At 37.2% G+C, this 19,454-nt stretch overlaps 1 protein-coding gene across 1 annotated transcript in view; it reads left to right on the top strand.

Annotated features, from left to right (window-relative positions):
* The window catches only part of KCNH8 (potassium voltage-gated channel subfamily H member 8), a 279,545-nt gene that overhangs the window by 207,954 nt on the left and 52,137 nt on the right, over nt 1-19,454 (top strand). Inside the window, 3 exon segments of the mRNA XM_028518251.2 lie at nt 7,341-7,538; nt 16,843-17,042; nt 18,035-18,284. Of these exon segments, the coding sequence (XP_028374052.1) occupies nt 7,341-7,538; nt 16,843-17,042; nt 18,035-18,284 (648 nt within the window).

The raw sequence follows: 19,454 nt of genomic DNA, 5'->3' as shown, positions 1-19,454 counted from the left end.
GAATTGGGTTATTATACAAACATTTTGCTTTTAAAACCCCAACCATTTGTGAAGGAACATTACAGAATCTTATCTTAGAAAACTTTAGATCTGAAAAAGAACCTAGAGATTACTCAGTCCAATCAAGTCACATTCGAGTTTGAAAAATGGAAGACCAAAAAGGCTACTTGATGCATAAAGGATCTACATCCACTTAATGTTAGTGGCAAGACAAGCATTAGGACCCTCATCTTCTACTGAAAGGTTCATCTCTACCAGCTCATGATTATGTAATTATTTGGCTTCAGACTTTTACCTCAACAGTGGGTTATGCCATTTCAGAAATGTAAAATACCTCTTGCTTTAGGAGAGTCTAGGTGTGAGATTGGTGGGAACTCTAAATAATGAAATTTCTGTTCAAACTGGGACCTCAGACTTACTGATGCCTCCTTCTCAATGCAATCAACACGGCAATATCAAGTACCACCACCACTGTGTGCCTGTCTGGTCTTATCCACGCTCACATCCCATCACATAGAGACAGGGTGGAAGGTTGAGAGTATGTCTTGGAATCAAAGACTCTGAACTTCTCCTTTACTCTATTTCTTAAATTAAAACACAGAAAGTTCATAGTTTAGTTAGCAGTGATATGCCAGTGTTAATTTCACAGTTTTGACAAAGATTAAGACATTGGGGACAACTGAGTGAAGGACAGGCAGGGGTTCTCTGTACTCTTTGCAACTTTTGCATTAATCTAAAATTACCTCAAAATTATGTTTGTTTAAACCAAAAAGAAAACCTATAGTGGCAGGCATTAGGTGAACTTTAAAGAATGGAGATAAATATGTTATCTATTAATGCTGTAAAGTGCAGATATTTCAAGAGACAACAGAGATTAAATCTCAAGCTCTTTTGTGGTGTTTTGTTCTGGGTTATCAATTCTTTTTGAGTGTAACAATAAATACAACACCTCAAGACCAAATGCTTTGGGTCTTGATTGCTACACTACCACCACCCTCCTGCCACACACACACAAAAACACATGCACACACTCAGACTTCTGACACTTATCTTACTGTCTCTCAATTACTTCTGTAACTGAGCAGTCCACACTTCACGCCTTGCTAGGAAGGCTGAAGAGACCAGAGAAGTTCTCACATTGTACCCCACCCACAACAATCATTGTCTCTCATTGCTCGGCTTCTTCCAGCCAGCCACCACCCTGCATTATGACTCCCAAGAATCACAGTGTTTTTCTATGCCTTATCTTGATGCAGTCCAAGGGGATTAAGTAGTTCTTCAAGATGATGGAAGGAGAGGAAGCATATGTTAACTATGGTATTTTCTATACTTGGAATTTACATTAGAAACGTCTTAATCATTGTTGAAGTAATATTCACATTCTAAATACTTGTTATCCCATGTCTACATTATGGAATATATTCGAATAATTCTTCTGTTTTCTCTGATGCAGTTTGTGCTTTGGAGACACATTCTCTCACTCTAAGCAAAAGTGAGCACTGGAAAAGGAAACTTATTAATAATGGTTTCAATAAGCACAATTAAAATGAACTTTTAAAATGATTTCCTCTTTATAAGCAGTGTAGTATAATATAACAGATCATGAGTCTTTAAGTTAGAGAGTTATGGATTATGGAGTTGCCTCTCAGTTCTGACAGTTCCTAAAAGAAGAGACAGAATTTCTCAACTTCTCTGTGGGACTCCATCAGTTAAAACAAAACAAAATAAAAAATTCCAGAGTTGCTGTGGGAGTTGGGTGAAAATAATGTTATATGAAAGCCTAGCAAAATGCTTGGCATTTCCTATGTTCTGGCTGCTGTCACAAATGTTGTTGGTACTTCACCAAGTGCCCTCAATCTGTATGACCCCCATTCCTAAGATCTGTGTCTAGCCCTGAGGCATTGTCCCAAGCTGTGGAAGGCTCTTCTGCTAATGAGTGGGAATGGCACTGGTGGGAAATTAATGCTTCCTAGGAGAAGTAGTCAATCATTGATGACTGGTAGTTTGTGCATACATTCCCCTGCTCCCACAGGGTATGTGTTCTTTACTGGTCCCAGAGGTTCCCAATGGCTTTAAGTTCCAATTGCCTGGACTGGTAACTTGACTAGGCATACTCCATTGGCTGTCTCCCCTTCCCTGTGTCCTTACCCTACTGTTCCCTAAAGATACTTACTCTAACCAACACTTCACTGGCTCCTTGCTTGTAAAGGCATTCACTTACACCGCAGCACCAGTGATCTTGGTCTGTTAACCTAGCATGTGAAGCCCTATGATATAGTGGTCAAGAACTTGGTCTCTCCCAGCACTGACATCTGGATTACAATCCTGACACTGCTACTTTGAACAAGTTATTTAATATCTCTGAACCTTAGTTTTCTCATCTTTAAAGTGTGGATAATAATTTCTAAATCATTGTAATGATTAATGAAATAGTGAGTTAAAATACAGATGATAATTGTGCCTATTCCATAGGGTTAGTGCACATAAATGAGGTGGAAGATGTATCATCCTGGCAATGTGTCTGGAACACAGGAAGAACTCAGTAAAACGTCAACTGCATGCCAACATAATAACAAGAAAATCCTAACGTGGGCTCTATTCTTGCTTCCAGCTAAACCTTGTTACAACATGGTTCATTCATACCAAATTAAGTAAAACACCATTTAGAATTATAGATGTGATTATGCATGTGCCAATCCTATATTTTTTCTATTCATACAAACACAACTTTACACACACATATAAATCTGATTTAAGAAGCTTGTATTTTACTGAATGGTTTTTCATATTACTGAAGCATCTTTTAAGACCAAAGAGATTCACCATGAGCTTTCCTTAAATAACGTGCTTATATTCCTCTCATTAAATCTAATACACCTGACATTTACCAACTGTTAATATAAACTAAACTTTTCAGGGGCATTTCTGTTGTATAAAGCAGGTCACACCTGTAGAAACTGTGCACAAGTATTCACAGTAAAAGTAAGTATATTATTGTAGGAAACCTAATGAGTAAAATAATGAGAAACTCCTGTTCAGTGTTAAAAGTATGTAAAGTATGTAATTAAGCAAAATACTGAGCCCAAGATAAGTGTGCAATGGATTGAATTATCATGCTAAATTATAGGCCTTCCTTGGGAATGATCATTAAGAGTCGTTCTGTCTTTTAAATTGATATTTATTTCACAAATCTACTCTATTTTATTCATCTAACCTATTTTCGTAATGACAGGATTATTTTATAGCTTTTGTTATTTACAGATGGCAGTGTGTTCAGTATATTTAGATTCTGCTTTATGTTGGGTGTGCTTTTTCCTTCAAAATGTACTTTAGGGAAAAAAAACTAAGCAGAAGCAGACAGTGTTCTAGGACATCCCTTCATTTACGGACGAGTTTCTTGGGCATAAAAAGAGATTGGTTTCCAAATTGGTTAAATTGCTTCTTTTGTACAGTACAGCGACATGGTGTCTTGTGACAGTGGGACATGTGTTCTCATTTCAGACGAGCTGTCTGTGAAAAAGTTTTATTTAGCCCGCACAGTCAATCCCCGGATTTGTGGGTGGTACCTCCTTTCCATGTTACCAGATTTTTTAATCATCATTATTGCTTCTGCTCCATCAGTTATAACACAGTTTAGTAGCAGCCCTTCCTAAAAAACAAGATGTTTCTGAATATAGAACAGTTGGCTAGACAGAAGAGAATCGTCAAACAAAAGCAGGTCTGCTGTTCGTCTGCGTTTTGCTCCCTGAATCACTTCTGAGACAGTTTCGCACATATGTAAATGAACAAGGGTTGAATGGGAATATTATCTCTATGTCCTAATATGAAACTTTATCCTATTTTATTAAGGCAATTAAATTATATAAAAACCGATTTGGTTCAAAAAAATTCTTCAGTGTTTCACTTTTGTTCCAATTAAGGAGTTTAACCAAATGTACTGGTTGTGTTTGTTTGCTTTTATTTTTTAAATAAGAAAAGTTGGAGTTCTATTAAGTCAGAATACTTCAATTCAAGATCAACAGATGGGTCCAGTTGTTAAATCATGATTTGATTCTATAACTGATCAGCTGAGAGGAAGCAGTGGCTTTATAATGTTTTCTTTTTCCCATCTATGCATCAACTAAAACAAAAATTAGGTCACGCAATATTTACTGTCTGGGCAAAATAACATTTTTCAGCTGCTCGGACATCCCACCGATTAGCAGGAATGACCAATATGGGACAAAAGGAAAAGTCCTTCTAATCACTTCTTTGTCAAGCAGAAATGATAAGACACCCTTTCAGAGCACAACTTAGAAGACACACGAGAAAGAACTGTGGCTCAACCATTCAGCATCCTATGGTTATTCACACTTGACAGCACGTAGGTCAAATGCATGTAAGATAAGAGCACTGTTCTGCAGAAATCTCCATCCTGAGTATAACGATGTATTTCAATGTCATCTCTGCTTCTCGATTTTACTGTAGAAATAATGTCTTAACTCTCTTCCTACAGTATGTATACATACACGATTAATATTTTTAATATACACAGTTGATTTGCTTTAGTGATATCTCTTTAATCTTGGAGAAGTTATCTTTAATCTTAATCTTTTCCATAGAAGATGTAACTAAGTTACCAATCATATGGTATCACTTCCTCCATCCCTTCACTTAAAATTCTGGACCAGAGCTCCCTACTTGGGTCTTTAGACAAACGTTTATGAAAGGACTGACAGAGGCCTTAAAATGTGTACCAGATCACATGTATGTCCCCACATGTGCTTAGTTCTAAGTAAAGGACCATGTTTCCTTGAGATTTACAAATGGATGTAAAACTCAAATGTTAAGAACTACTGTCACCTGGATTTGTGCCATCTCATTTCTATTAGTGAGAAACTCTAATTTGTATCACATGCCATCCCGAAGTTCTTCTGAGCACATTTAGTCACCACCTTCTTTTTCCATCATACTTCACTGCTGGTCTCGTTTTCTCTTTCCTTTCTCTATTCCAATTTAAGTAACAGAAGAAAGAGGGAGAAAAGCGATGTCGTGCACTAACCCTCTGGCAGTAACAGTGGTTGGCCTTTTCTTCATGTGGCATCTCATTGAATCCCACTGCAACCCTACCAGTTGAATAGTAGCTTCTGTTTTTACAAATGGGAGCAAAGAAGCTAAATAGAGTTGGTTTTACAAATGAGAAAAGTGAAGCTGAAAAGTGAAGTTGGTCATTCCTACTTCCTATAAATGGAGAGTCCATATTTAAATCTGTGTTCCAATCTAGAGTTTATTCCTTTATAAAACTTTTATAGACAGTATAACTGACATCATCTTTTATAATGTGTAACTTAACATTTTATAATTTTTCTCTAGCACCCAAAAATAGTCATTGTACTTTGTGGATAAATCTAGTGCAAATTTACAAATGCACATGTGTTGTTATATTGCACCAGTACTTTCCCATTATCTGACACTATCACAGAGGCCAAGAGACATTTATCCATTCATTGATTCATTCACTTTAAAAAATAATATTTATTAAATTCTACTATTGTCAGGTGCTTTTCTGAGTTCTGGAATAGCAGTTCTAAATTCTTTCTTGATGCTAGAGTCTACTGGGGGACTTAAAAATATATACCCATACCTGGGCTTGGCACTAGAAATCTTGATGCAGTTTATGGAGGTGGCACCCGGGCAGTGTATTTTTTAAAAGCTTTTCTAGCTACAGCCAACAGTGAGAATGATTGTTCTAAATCAGTAGTTTTCAAAGTGTGGTCCCCTAAATTGGCAGTGTCAGCATCGTATGGGAACCTATTACAAAGGCAAATTCTCAGCCCATCTCCCCATACCCCCTCTGTACTATTTGAGAAACTCCAAGGATAGGACCTGGCTAGCTAGCTCTTTTCAACAAGCCTTCTAGAAGTTTCTGAGGCAACATAAAGGCTGAGAAACACTTCTCTAGGGACACAGGATGAATAAGGCACAGAACTTGCTACTAAGCATTTCTCCTTGGCCTCAAGGAATTCCCAGTGTTTCAAATTTGCATTTTAATTACCTAGCACCATTCCACTATCTATACCTTTTGTTGATAACGATAGCATTATTACTACTTAAAAAGTGTAATGATTTTTCATCTCTTCTTGGGCAGCCATTAAATGAAGTGTTTGTAAGAAAGTAGTGGTCACTGAGTAACATCCCTTAACAAAAGTTTTATGAACTCTGTAGGTTGAACTGAACTGTCACCATGTTTTGTTTTGTATTTTTATTATTGTTTTTCACTTACAGTTGTCCCCATTTTCCCCCATTACTCTCCCCTGCCCTACCCACCCCCCACCTTCCACATTCAGTCCTCCTGCACCCCCTCGTCTTTGTCCGTGGGTCCTTTATACATACATGTTCCTTGACTTGACCCTTCTTCTTTCACCATGTTTTGTAACACAGAGATACACAGAGAGGAAAACTGAAGATATTGCCTTAAAATATAAAATCTTAAAAGGCAAATATTTTTAATAAAGGATTTAAAAGTGGTCTTTGTGTTGTGTTCCCTTTCTATTATCATTAATGTTATTCTTACTACTTCCCATCTTTTTTAATATTGCTTTTTTACAGATTTATGACAGTATGATAGACATGCAATAAACCACACATATTTAAATCATTCACTTTGACAAGTTTTGACACATATATACACCAGTATCATAAAACATAGGCAGGGAGGGGCATCCAGTACTCTCATATGTACCTCTTACTTGTGCAGTTTTTCCTCTCTATCCTCAAATCGTAGAATGAGATTGCAGAAAAGGCTTCCTTAGGAAGGTAATGTGAGCTAAGACTTGTAAGACAACTACATATCAGCCCAAGTGAATGAAGTGGGAAAAGGTTGTACAGAATAGAATTAAAGCCCATCTCACCTGCCTGAAGTCTGGATTCTTGTGGCGATTTGTATTTATCCTCATGTAGGGTTTAAAAATATGTACTTGACCCCTTTGTTCTTTAAAATTCCAATTGAAAAATGAACTGTACCTCTAATGAAATATAGAGCACAGTGACTGAGCATAGCAATGCTATTTTTCATTTTGCACCCATAGTTTTTGCATTAAAGTCACCTGTTTAACTTTGGCCACCGATCCGCTCTTGAATGCATATTTCTGTGCTGTGTGTATTATATTTAACAGTTGCATAAAAGTGATGGTTTTGCTGTTATAGCAATGGAATCTAACTCCTTACCTTTGATCTTCTTTTAACTTCTTTCTCCTAAGCAAATTTGTACATCCCCTAAATGTTTGTTATAATTAGCACTATGTGCGAATGATGGGACTTTACCTTATGTGTTTAGATCCCCGTTCTTTCTTCTACTGCAGGTTGGCTCCATGAGTTGGGAAAGAGACTGGAGTCTCCTTATTATGGCAACAATACCCTGGGGGGCCCGTCGATCCGAAGTGCCTATATTGCAGCCCTGTACTTCACCCTCAGCAGCCTCACCAGCGTTGGGTTTGGGAACGTCTCCGCTAATACCGATGCAGAAAAGATCTTCTCCATCTGCACCATGCTGATTGGTGGTAAGGGAAATTATTCTTTTATACCAGGAGAAGGAACGAGGGTCTGCCAAACTGTTGCTCTGTCCTAAAAGACAAAGGAGATATATTGGTTTCTGCTGGGAGAGTCTAAAAGCACTATTTAAGATATCAGTGACAAACACTGTAATTTATGCATAGATTAGCAATGAAAGTCTGTGATGTCAAAGAATTCCATTTTCTGGGCAGATGAAGAAGAAACCATTTACCTGGTGGTTGATTTCTAAAAGGCAGGTACTTTGTGTTTTCTCTGTGCTGTGTACCCTTAGTGTTTGTAAATGACAGGAGTCTAAATTGCACGCATGTGTTTGAAACTCCATTTTATAGTCCCAAACAGATCCACCTTAACAGATTTTATTAGTACTAATATAGTCAGTTAAGACTGATAGATCAATCAGTTAAAAATCAAAACAACAATGAAAAACTCCATTACAATAATAATAGTTAACAAGTATTAATTGCTTTTAGGCTACATTCTCTGTGATAAATGCTTCAATAACAATATTCTAAGTAATTCTTAAGGCAAATCTAAGGCGTCAGCACTATTGTTATCCCATTTATCAAAGAGACAAGTTATTATACTATTGTCTCTGACCTCCAAGTGTGCCTTCTATGCTCTGCAAACCTCCTTCTTGCCAGCTGATTTCAGTTACTTCCACTAACAGGGAGCGCCATGTCAAACAGCCCCAAATGGTTCCAGCCTTCAGCCTTTCCAGACACTCCCAGTGTCACTGGGCCATCTCAGAGACCCCCGGCATCTGTTGTGAGTGCCCCATATCCAAAGTCAGAGTCCTGGCTCCTTGTGGCTCCTCACAGCCCTCTCTCTGGGCGTCTGTGTTCTGATAACCCCACTTCCCTCTGTTTACCCAGCTCCAAGGGCAGAAGCTCCTTCCCGCAGTGATTACAGCGATGTTTCCTCTGCTCTCCTTTTGCTAATTTGCCCTTCCAACATCAGGGAAACCAACTCTCTACAGTAGATTCCCTCTGTTGATATATTTAGAATGATTCTGATTTTTGAACTTCCTAATTGATACAGGATTGATTATGTTATTACCCACATTTTTCAGATGACAAAACTAAAGCTTGGAGAAATAAAGTAACTTTCTCAATGCTTTACAATCAGTAAGTCACAGAGGCAAGGTGTGAAAGCAGACACATATTTATCTTTGTCTTTAAATACGTAAATAGAAAATTAATGAGTTTTACGATTGCTGTCATGAAGTAGTAGAAGATGTGGATGTCTGCCTCAATCAAATAAGCATTCTTTGTAGACCAGTGTTCTGTCAGTATTTTTGGCCCCACTATCATCCTCCAAAGCCTGTTAATTTATGTTCTCTTAGTGGCTTTAATCCTAGGTGTCACTTTGAGTTTCGAACCTTGTAATAGGGGATGGTTCCTACCAGCTTCCTTGCATGGGAGATGTGAAATGAGTATGTGGGGCTCTAAGCCATGAGTGATGCTGTCTATGGTAATATCAGAAAAGCATAAATCTTCAACCTTCCTTCAAGAAGCTTATGATCGAGTTTGGAGGAGAGAGGCTGAAATATGTGGAAGGAGTTTTGAGAATACCAGGCAGTGAATGTGAAGTGCCGAGTCAGTTAGGCAGTTCAGAAGCAATGAGGAACAAGGGCCAGGGACTGGAAGAATTGCTTGTGGCAGAGTTGCTGAAGTAGCATGTTGGGACTCAGCAATTGTAATAGCTCTTGGCCGATGTAGAGCAGTAACAGCCTGGGGAGCACAGAACAGGAATTTTAATTTTCTGAAGAGCTACAATGTGCCAGACCCTGTGGTGGCTGTTTTATACCCAGTCTTAAGACATATAATTGTCATTCTTCTTCATGACCCATCTTTCAGCATAGTGAAATAGCAAGCATTTGTCAAATAAACACAGTCTCTACTTAATTAATATTCGCCCATGTTTCTTCTACTCCTGATGGAAATTTTAGGAAATATGTGAATGCTTAAGGCTTAACCTAACTTGACACTAGAAGAATCTGTTAGATAATTGAGCTTATTCTCTGTTGATCCACCCACAATATTATCAGTGATTCTGAATCATAAACCGTTAAGGGATGAAGTATTCCCTGCTATTCACTGAAAGTAAAAGCTGTGCTGGTCACAAAACCTAAAGATAAGAGAAATAATTAGGTAATGTCACTTTGTCATTTGTTAAATGTTTGTTGAGCAAATTATCCTGGTGCGAAATCAGTGCTCACTTGTAAGTGGCATGACTAGTAATTATAAAATAAAATATTTAAAATTTAAAGAGCTTATAAAAATGTCAGAGTAGGCATAAATCTTTTTGAAATGGGCAATGCTACCACACAGAAAACTACAGAACATTAGTGAGAAAATTTATAGATTATTTAAAATAATGGAAGGATATACAATGGTGATGGTTTCAAGACTTAATATCATAAAGATACCAGTGTACCAAAATTAGTCTAAAGATTCAGTGCAATCCTAGTAAAGATCCCAGGAGATATGTGTTTGTGTGTACTTGTGTGTGTTTGAACAATGACAAGCTTGTCCTAAAAATTAGTAGAAATGCAGAACTAAAACTAATCAAAAGCCATCATTAAGAAGAACACACTTGGAGGATTTGTGTTATAGATACCAAGATGTATTACAAAGTTGCAGTAATTAGCAAAGCATGGTGTTGGCTCGGGGATGGACGCATAGGCCAATGGAACAGAAGACAGTGCAGAAACAGGCCCACGCACATATGGCCACTTTACACACAGCTGACACTGCAGTGCAACAGGGAAATGATGATATTCTCCATAAAGGTGATTGGGTCACATCAACATTAAACTCTAAAAACTGTACATTAAAATTAATTCTGGATAAATTTAGATCTAATTGTGGAGAAGAAAACAATAAAGCTTCCAAAAGGTAACAAAAGAGAATATTTTTATCACTGTGGTTTTGACAAAGGTTTCTTAAATGTGAAACAAAAACCCTAAGCATAAAAGAAAGACTGCTAAATTTAACTACTGTTTACCAGAAGACATTTATTAAGAGTGTGAAGAGGCAAGCCACTGGACAGGAGAAAATAGTTGCAAACATCTGACAAACGACTCTTATCTCTTATCTAGCATATATAAAGAACTTTTACGAATCAACAAGAGTGGATCACCCCAAAATGCATAAAACCTTTTTTAAAGTGCTTTAAAAATAAAATTCTGCTTTCATAGCTATCTAGAAAAGGGTTTGCAAAATTTCTTAACTGAAATTACATAAATATCTAAAGAGAAGCTGCGATTGCAGAGAACATTCATCACCTCTTTGAAGGTGTTTGTTGGCAAGAAAATATTAATTCATTAAGGAGATTTTTGGTTTTGTTTTATAAAATGATGTCTAGGGTTTTTGTAAAACTTCAAGAGGAGCTCAGATACTTTAAATAAAACAAAGTATATTCAAGGGGAAAACCCTAATGAGTATTTTTTAACACGTCCACACTGGAAAAGAATTGAATGTTTGCTTAGACAACTGAAGTGAAATTACAAAATAAACGTGAACCCAGCCATTATTTCCCCTATTCTTAAATCAAAGCAGTCAATGAACTTCATGGGCAACAGTGAAAACACACTGTTTAAAAATTAATAACAATTTTAAAATTAGGAGAAATTGTACATATTAACTATAAAAATGTTATAGTTGAGCAGAAAGGGAGAAAAGTGCCCATAACCAGCCATCACTGTGATCAGAACACTGGTAAGTCTCTGGTATGTACATTCCTACCTTAAAAAATACACATATGACACACACAGCATAACTGTATCCACACACATTTCCATATTAAAAGCATAACTTTCAATAAAAGTTTTTGAAGTGAAAAAAATAGAATGCCATACCCAAATAGACAGTAACCATATAAAAAGGTGTTCTACACATTCACAAGGAACATGAAAACTAAGATCAAAATTAGAGAGCATTTACATTCATCAGCCCTGTTTGAAAGGATATGGAACATCTTAACTTCTACACTGCGGACGGATACAAAAGTTTTATCAGTACCTACCAAAGCTGAACATACCTGTTTTCTGTGATTCAACAATTTCACTTCTAAGTGTATGTCCAACAGAAATACAAATATATGCACAAATATATCAGAAGACATATACATAGATACCCACTGAAGCATTATTATAAAAATCACAAACTGCAAATGTCTATTAATATGCAAATGTGAAATAATTATTCAAAGAGTACTATACAGTAATGAGAATGAGCTATTGTACCTGCAACCACATGGATGAATCTTACAAGCTCAATGCTGAGCAGAGCAGCCAGACACAAAAAAGCACACATTGTGTGATTGTGTTTAGAGAAAGTTCAAAACTAGGCAAAGCTTATTGATTGCAATACAATCCATCACTGTGGTGGTCTCTCAGAAGGGCACTGCCTAGTGGCTGTGAAGGGGACAGGAGGGAGGCCCTGCAGTGCTGATAATGACATCCTGTCTAGTCACCTGGGGCTGGGGGTTACTCCTTAGGTCTGTTCACTTGGAAAAATCCTGATGAGCTGTGCATTTAGCACTTGTCCAATTTTCTCAGTGTATGTCTTTGGTATTCATTTTACCTTGTAAAACTATAATAGGTGAGCTAAATAACATAACTATCAAGTGTGGGATGAGAAGGTGGGTAGCAGTGAGCTGAGTTCTCACCTTTCCTGTCAGGTTGTTTTTAGGTGTTGTCTAAAAATGACAAGTCAAGCTTTGGAAGTAAAACCATTTTGCCTAAAATATTGGTGATAATCATAATAGGATTAAAATAAATAATTTTAAACAATTGCTTTTGGAGAGTTGGGTGAAGATTTGGGGTTGAACTGTTCATCATGAATTACTAAGCTATTGCTTATGATTATAAAACTTCTTAAAGAAATTATGAAATTACCAGAAGTATGTTTCAGTTTTATGAATCTCAAGGGCACACAGATTGTGCCAGGCACCAGGCTGGAGGATAAGGAATCAGGAATGATTAAGACATGATGCATTCTTTCTAGGAGTTCACAGTTTAGTAATGGAAATAAGTGCTGAGGTAGACAATGTTCTTTCCTTTTTCATTTTAATTTTTCCTTTAATAGCACACATTTTTAAAAGACTGGAACATACACACAAAAATAAAATTAAGTGTAATCCCATCACCAAAAGATAGTCTGTTCAGTCCTTTTATACACATTTGCCTCTATTTTCTGAAACATTTATATCAACTATACATATCATTTTCACCACCAAACAAAATATATTGAGAACAATTTTCCATCTCTTTAAAAGTTCTTTTGTTACACTTAGTAATGGCTGCCTAATAGTCACCTAATGAGTTAGCCCCAATCGATGAAGCCATCAACACAACCTCTGAGGTTAGATAAAGCTTCCTAGTGAAGATGACACATCACTGAGGACATGTCCAGCTTAAATGAGTCATCGTAGCTGTGAAAAGGGTAGAGTGAAACCCTGGACAGTCAAGGTTTTCCTTAGCTCCACTTGTCCTGAGTATGCTGTCCGTACATAATTTGATTGGGCCATGCAGACTATGGTGTTCACAAATTCAGCCTATTTTTAAGATGTCTTTACACTGCCATTTAAATTTATCATTTAGGAAATGGTTCTCACTCTGTTTTCTCTGCCATCTGCCATCTATAACCCAGTGTACTTGGAGCAAGGAGTGGAAAATTCCAGGGCAATGAGTAGGTGGGAGAGAAAAGGAGGGCAGCTAAGATTACCCAGAGCCTGAGCTCTGATCTCCTTTTACAACAGCTGAAAAGAAGTCCCTGTGTAGACTCTGAAGGCACTGCAAAGTATCTGGCTGAGCAAATCAGCAACGAGAGCCACGTATAGTTTGCCAACTCCTGATCTAATCTATGGTGTACATATTCAAAGGTTACCGGTTGTTTTACGTGACCTTTATAGTTCTCTTCTTGCCTCCAACTCAATTAGGTTCCCTGCACCGCATTGCGTTGTCATGTCTCTTTAATGTAGAAAATCAGTTCCTTAGTCTGTCCTTGGCTTCCATGACCTGGACACTTTTGGAGATTACAAGCTAGGTATTTTGTAGTTCGCCTGATGTTTGCTCATAAATAAATCCAGGTTACACATTTCCGTCAGGGTACCACAGAACCGATGTTGTGTCCTTTTCAATGAGTAATATCGAGATGTTTGTTTTTCTCATGATTGGTGATGTAGCACTTCTCTGCCAGGCTTTCACCTACTGTAAAGTTACTTTTCTCTGCTCCATAAAGAATTTGTGAAAGGGGGAAAAATCAGCAATGATGTTATACCTCAGGACAGAAATACTGCCCTAAATCCAGAGAGGTGGAGAGAGGGGTCAGTGGAGAAAAAGGGAAGAAAAGGGGGAAGGGAAAAGAGAGCAGGGGAGAGAATGAGAGAGAGAGAGAGAGAGAGAGAGCACAAACCAGGCAGTTCTATAGGTCTGAACTTCTGTTTACTTTCTTCCTAGACCCCAATTATTGGGACTCCTGCAAAAACCTGATATTAAGATGAGATTTTACATAAAACTCCTACACAAAGGAAAGGAACCTCCCACAGACTCAGCAGCAGGCCTAGCATGCTACTTTAAGAATTATACACATCAAATATGCCAGGAGTAAAAGAAAAATAATTTCTAAACTGACCTGGATAGAGAAGCTCTTGCGTCAAACTCTCAGAGCAGATGGAGTGATTTGGCCTGACACGTACACACATTCCTTGCCAGTGTGAAAATGATAACCAGTGACAGAGAGGCAATAATAACTTTGGAAACTGAAAAACTATGAGGCCTTGGGCTTTATTTGCTAGCTACTTAAATTAGAAGTATTTTTCTATGCTGAAATGAGACCTTGAAATTATGGGGACTCAGACGTAGAGTAGTACTTACCAACAACACTTATGAATGCTACAATTAATCCAGTAATTCATTTTATTGATAGTGTACAATTAAGATGCTAAATGATCCGAACATATTACTTCTCTTACTTTAAGTACTTTACACACATTATAATTAAGCAAAGCAAAGTTAAAAATCATACACATAATTAAGGAAAGCAGTGTTAAAATAAGTAAAATAAAATTGTTCTCGGCGCTCAGTTCAATCTCCATAAAAGACAATTACATATTTTTATCGATGGCAGGGCTTCCAAACACTGAGCCAGCAAGTGTATTAATGGAGCCTGAAATCAGTGTTTGATTTCTTTGACTTGGAACAGAATCGGTTCTCTTCTTTTTTGAGTGTTTATCATAAATAGAAGTCTCTGCTTCCAAATAAAATATTTAAGCATCAAAACCCTTGTGCTTCCAAAACCATACAGAAGAATGAAGCTCTATTTAAAATTCTCCAAGAACTGTTCAACCATAAATTGTTAAGAATATATATTTTTTTTCTTGGGACATCTTTGGCCTATTGAAAGACATTTCATTTTTGAAAATTTAGGAAGAACATATGTTTACATACATGTGCACATTGCACTTACTGACTATTTCTTGGATTTCTTTCATCAAGAAGTCATTTCCATCAAAAGCCACTCTTAGTTATACGAGGTTCCTGGAAAACCTTAAATCTGAGTGCTACTCCCCAAATTTTACTATGTTGAGCGTGTTAAAAATTCATGATAACTCTTCCAAAATATTGAGGCCTTCAATATTAGAAATAAGAAAAATAATTCTTCATAAGAAATTTTGATATTAACTTGATAAAGAATTTCAGTTACAGTGTGAGATTAAATTAAAATTAGTATGCCAGTAGTTGCTAATTTCTGGTAAATGTATGGAAAGGGGAAGTTGAATTGGTGCTATTCTGCAACATTCAGTAGCAGGGTATAATAACACATTGACACATTCACACTGATGTGCCCATTTTGATGCTAAGAAACTTTTAACATAGCTCTTTGGACATTGAGATTTGGGCACAGGGATAATTTGATAAATCCTGATAAGAAACACTACTCAATTTTTAGTTTTTGGATTTTTTGCTTGTCTTTATTTTGTTTTGTTTATTTGTGTATTTACTGTAAACTGCTAAAACCAATTATTTTACCTAGCCCCTGACCTTTTTCCCTCATTGCCAACCCCATCCTATGTTGGGGATAAGGGCTGAAATCTGAATATCACTGAGAATTGGTCAGCTCAGAGTTGTAAGTACATCATCTCCCAGTTTCTCAGCCCCAGGGGGCCCAAGGCCTTCTTGGGCTTTCCGCCAGGGTCTGCCCAGGCCAGTCCACATTCACCTAGTGATTATTTAATGCAAAACCTTGCCATACCTCCTGTGACTACAAGGTATCTGACCACTGCCCACCGCACGCCATTCCTGGAAAGGGAAGCTCATCTGCTCTTTCCTTCTTTACAGTAGAAAACCCATCCTCCATACCTATTCACCCTCAAATTCTGGGGAACAAAGTCTTCTCTCATTACCCTCCAGGAGTGGTTTCAGGAAGGGGAAGACTCAGTGAGGCAGTGGGGATTCAGTACTACCTGACAGAAAACGCATCCAATCAGGAGTCATAATATACATGTACCATCCAGCTCTTCTCCAGATGCCAGTGATGACGAAGAAGAATGCTCACTTAATCTGTGACTTCTTTTGTTTCTCGAATGGTCTCAGATTTTCTGACATCTCCCCTAAAGTTAAAGTTGCTATGGAGCTGGCGTGAGGTGGGGGTGTTGCAGCCCTATTCTCCTCAGCTTCAGTTTGCTCAAGGATGCTCGATTACATTTCTAACAACTTTTCCCATGCCTTTAGAAATATAAATGTCATATTTAATAGCTTAAAACTAATTTTAAATGATGGCTTTGGGGAAGAGACTAATATTCCCATAAAGGCTAACTGGTTATAATAGACTTATTTTTAAAATGTATTTTTATTACAATAAAAATAATGATTAAACTATAACTTTATGGCTAATTTTATACATTATTAAAACTTGCATCATAGCTATTAAACTATATATAACTATTAAAATAATACAGATGTGAATAAAGTATAAAGTAAAAATTGTCATAGCCGGAATGGCAGCTAACAGATTGTGTGGGTCAAAGGGGCCTATTTTGCATATTATTGAATTTTTAAAATATTTTTAGTCTGATTAAGCCATATGGAATCAAAATGACTGCATCAGGATGTACCCTTTGACAAAGGGGCTGCATCAAAATGCTCATATTGAAAGTGCTGTAGCAATGAGGTCACATAAGCATACTCTGCTTCAATTTAGGATTCATAGACTTTGAACATAGGCTTAAGGGGTAAGCTCTTCCATCATATTTCTCTCCCATCACATGCCCTGTTGTTCTCCTCAGCCTTGATGCATGCCTTGGTGTTTGGAAATGTGACAGCAATCATACAGAGGATGTACTCCAGATGGTCCCTCTATCACACGAGAACTAAGGATCTGAAGGACTTCATACGTGTCCATCACCTGCCCCAGCAGCTCAAGCAGAGGATGCTCGAATATTTCCAAACAACCTGGTCAGTCAACAATGGAATAGATTCAAATGAGGTAATGTTTATTTCTCATGTTGACATTTTCAGGCAGAAAGCGCATGTTCTAAGGTAAAAAGCAAGGTGCTCCCGTGTAGGTCTCAGAAGTGAAGAACACACCTGCCAACTTCTTTATGTCTTTATTTTTTAAACCCTCTAGAAACCTAATCCATCTTCATCCATTTGCTTTGGCTTGTGTTTCCACTATGCCACTTTGGACTGACCAATGATTTATAATAACTTGCTACTTTTGGTCAACCAGGTGGAATTATTTTCATTCTTTTTAACCTGCTTTGAAAGGAACTGATTCTAATGGTAGTTGAATGGCATAATCTTGGAAAACAGGGTGAGGCAAAAGTGGCTTTACAGTTTGTATGGAAAATAATATGATAATTAAGAAATAATAATGCAAGAATAAACTCTTTCACATACAGCTGTAAACCTACTTATTCCACCCTATATTAGATTAATCAAGTGAGTGTTTGCATTTAAAACCAACAAAGGAAAAAAATGTTTTTCAGCAAAGGTACTAGCTGTGGACTTCCAGAAATACCCTAGACCACCACTGTAAAAAAAGTATCATATAAATCGAGCAACCATTCTACCAACCCCCAAACTAAACCAGTAATTAACATGTTTCATGTGATTATTTGGTCTCTCCTGTCTTCTTATAACCCTGACACCAGAGGAAAGACTTGAGGATCCACATTCCATGTATTTTGCCTTGAGCTGAGTCTTTGTGAGAAGCAAGTCACAATGAGCTGTGTGTTTTCATTCTAGTCTTTTATTAATTTATTCTGTTTCTCCAGACTTCTTATCAGCTTATTATTCAGTAGCACATAACTGGGGTCACAGTCATTGAAAAATCTCTCCAGGACTAGACATAGAAATATTTCCTCTTCTGTACTCTGATGGGTCAAACAGTGGGAGGAACAGCCCTGTTGTCTTGCAAAATAAATAAATTAGACAAAATGACCCCAACTTGATTTCCTCTTTCATCTTTTTTGACAGCTTCTGAAAGACTTTCCAGATGAGCTGCGTTCTGACATCACTATGCACTTGAACAAGGAAATCTTACAGTTGTCCCTTTTTGCGTGTGCCAGCCGGGGCTGCCTCAGGTCTCTGTCTCTACACATTAAAACCTCTTTCTGTGCCCCAGGGGAGTACCTGCTGCGTCAAGGAGATGCTTTGCAGGCCATCTACTTTGTCTGCTCGGGCTCCATGGAGGTTCTTAAAGACAGCATGGTGCTGGCTATTCTTGGTAGGTCAGAGTTGAAAGCTTCATAAAATTTTATTCTGGAGCATAGTTAAAGAGATGAAATGGGGAAAAACTGCTATAGATTAGGAAAATTGTGGTTGCATATGTAGACTTGGTATTTTTCTTCACATGGGTTTAATTTGCCAAGTATTTTATTATTATTATTATTATTATTATTACTATTAATTGTCATGCCACATATTGAGTTTCCAGTGTGGTAAGTGTCATATCCAATATATTATGACTGTTGTTAAAAATCCAGCTGTATAACTATTAGTCCCATTTTACAAATAAATAGTATCTTAGTATCACATATAGTAATCTCCTTTATCCAAAGGAAGTGTGTTCCAAGACCTCCCGTGAGTAACTATAGAAATATATATATTTGTGTTCATATCTCCCACCCACAAATTTAATGCTTTTTCCATCTTAACTAATCACTTGTCATGCACTATAGCCATAACTTGTGCAATTTGAGACATGACAGCAAAACTAGCACAAATTTCTTTTTTCTTCTTCACAATTTCACAGACAGAAGATTCCTTCCTACCATAGATCTTGGCAACCTCAGCATATTTTTTTTTCCTTCCTTATTAATCAAAAACTTAAACCTTTTCACTTTTTGGCTTGTCCTTGGTATATCCAAATTGCCAGCATCACTACTCTTGCACTCTGTGGTCATTGTTAAGTAAAATAAGGGTGACTTGAACACAAGCACTGTGAAACCACGACCATCGATCTGACTATGGAGACAGCTACTAAGTGACTAACAGGCAGAGAGCATATGTACTGTGAATGAGTCACATCCTGGGTGGGATGGAATGGAAGCTCATCATGCTCTTCAAACCAGTGCACAATTTAAAGCTTATGAATTGTTCGTTCCTCAAATTTTCCATTTAATTTTTTTGGACCAACATTGACCACAGGTAGTTGAAACTGTGGAAAGCAAAATCTTGGATAAAAGGGTACTACTGAGGTAAGAAAAAGAATACAATTCTTTCTGATTCCTGAAACCAGATTATTAACCCTGATGTATTCTGCCCTTTGGTAACTTAGCTGATCAATTTTAAGAAGCCATTTATACATTGGGTTGTCCAAAAAGTTTGTTTATGTTTTTTGGGGTAAAATAAAAAACACATTTTTATTTTAATCAATAACTTTATTGATTTGGAT

Source organism: Phyllostomus discolor, chromosome 7 (assembly GCF_004126475.2).
Source record: "Phyllostomus discolor isolate MPI-MPIP mPhyDis1 chromosome 7, mPhyDis1.pri.v3, whole genome shotgun sequence".
NCBI classification, from domain to species: domain Eukaryota; kingdom Metazoa; phylum Chordata; class Mammalia; order Chiroptera; family Phyllostomidae; genus Phyllostomus; species Phyllostomus discolor.
This window is presented reverse-complemented; position numbering and strand designations above follow the sequence as displayed.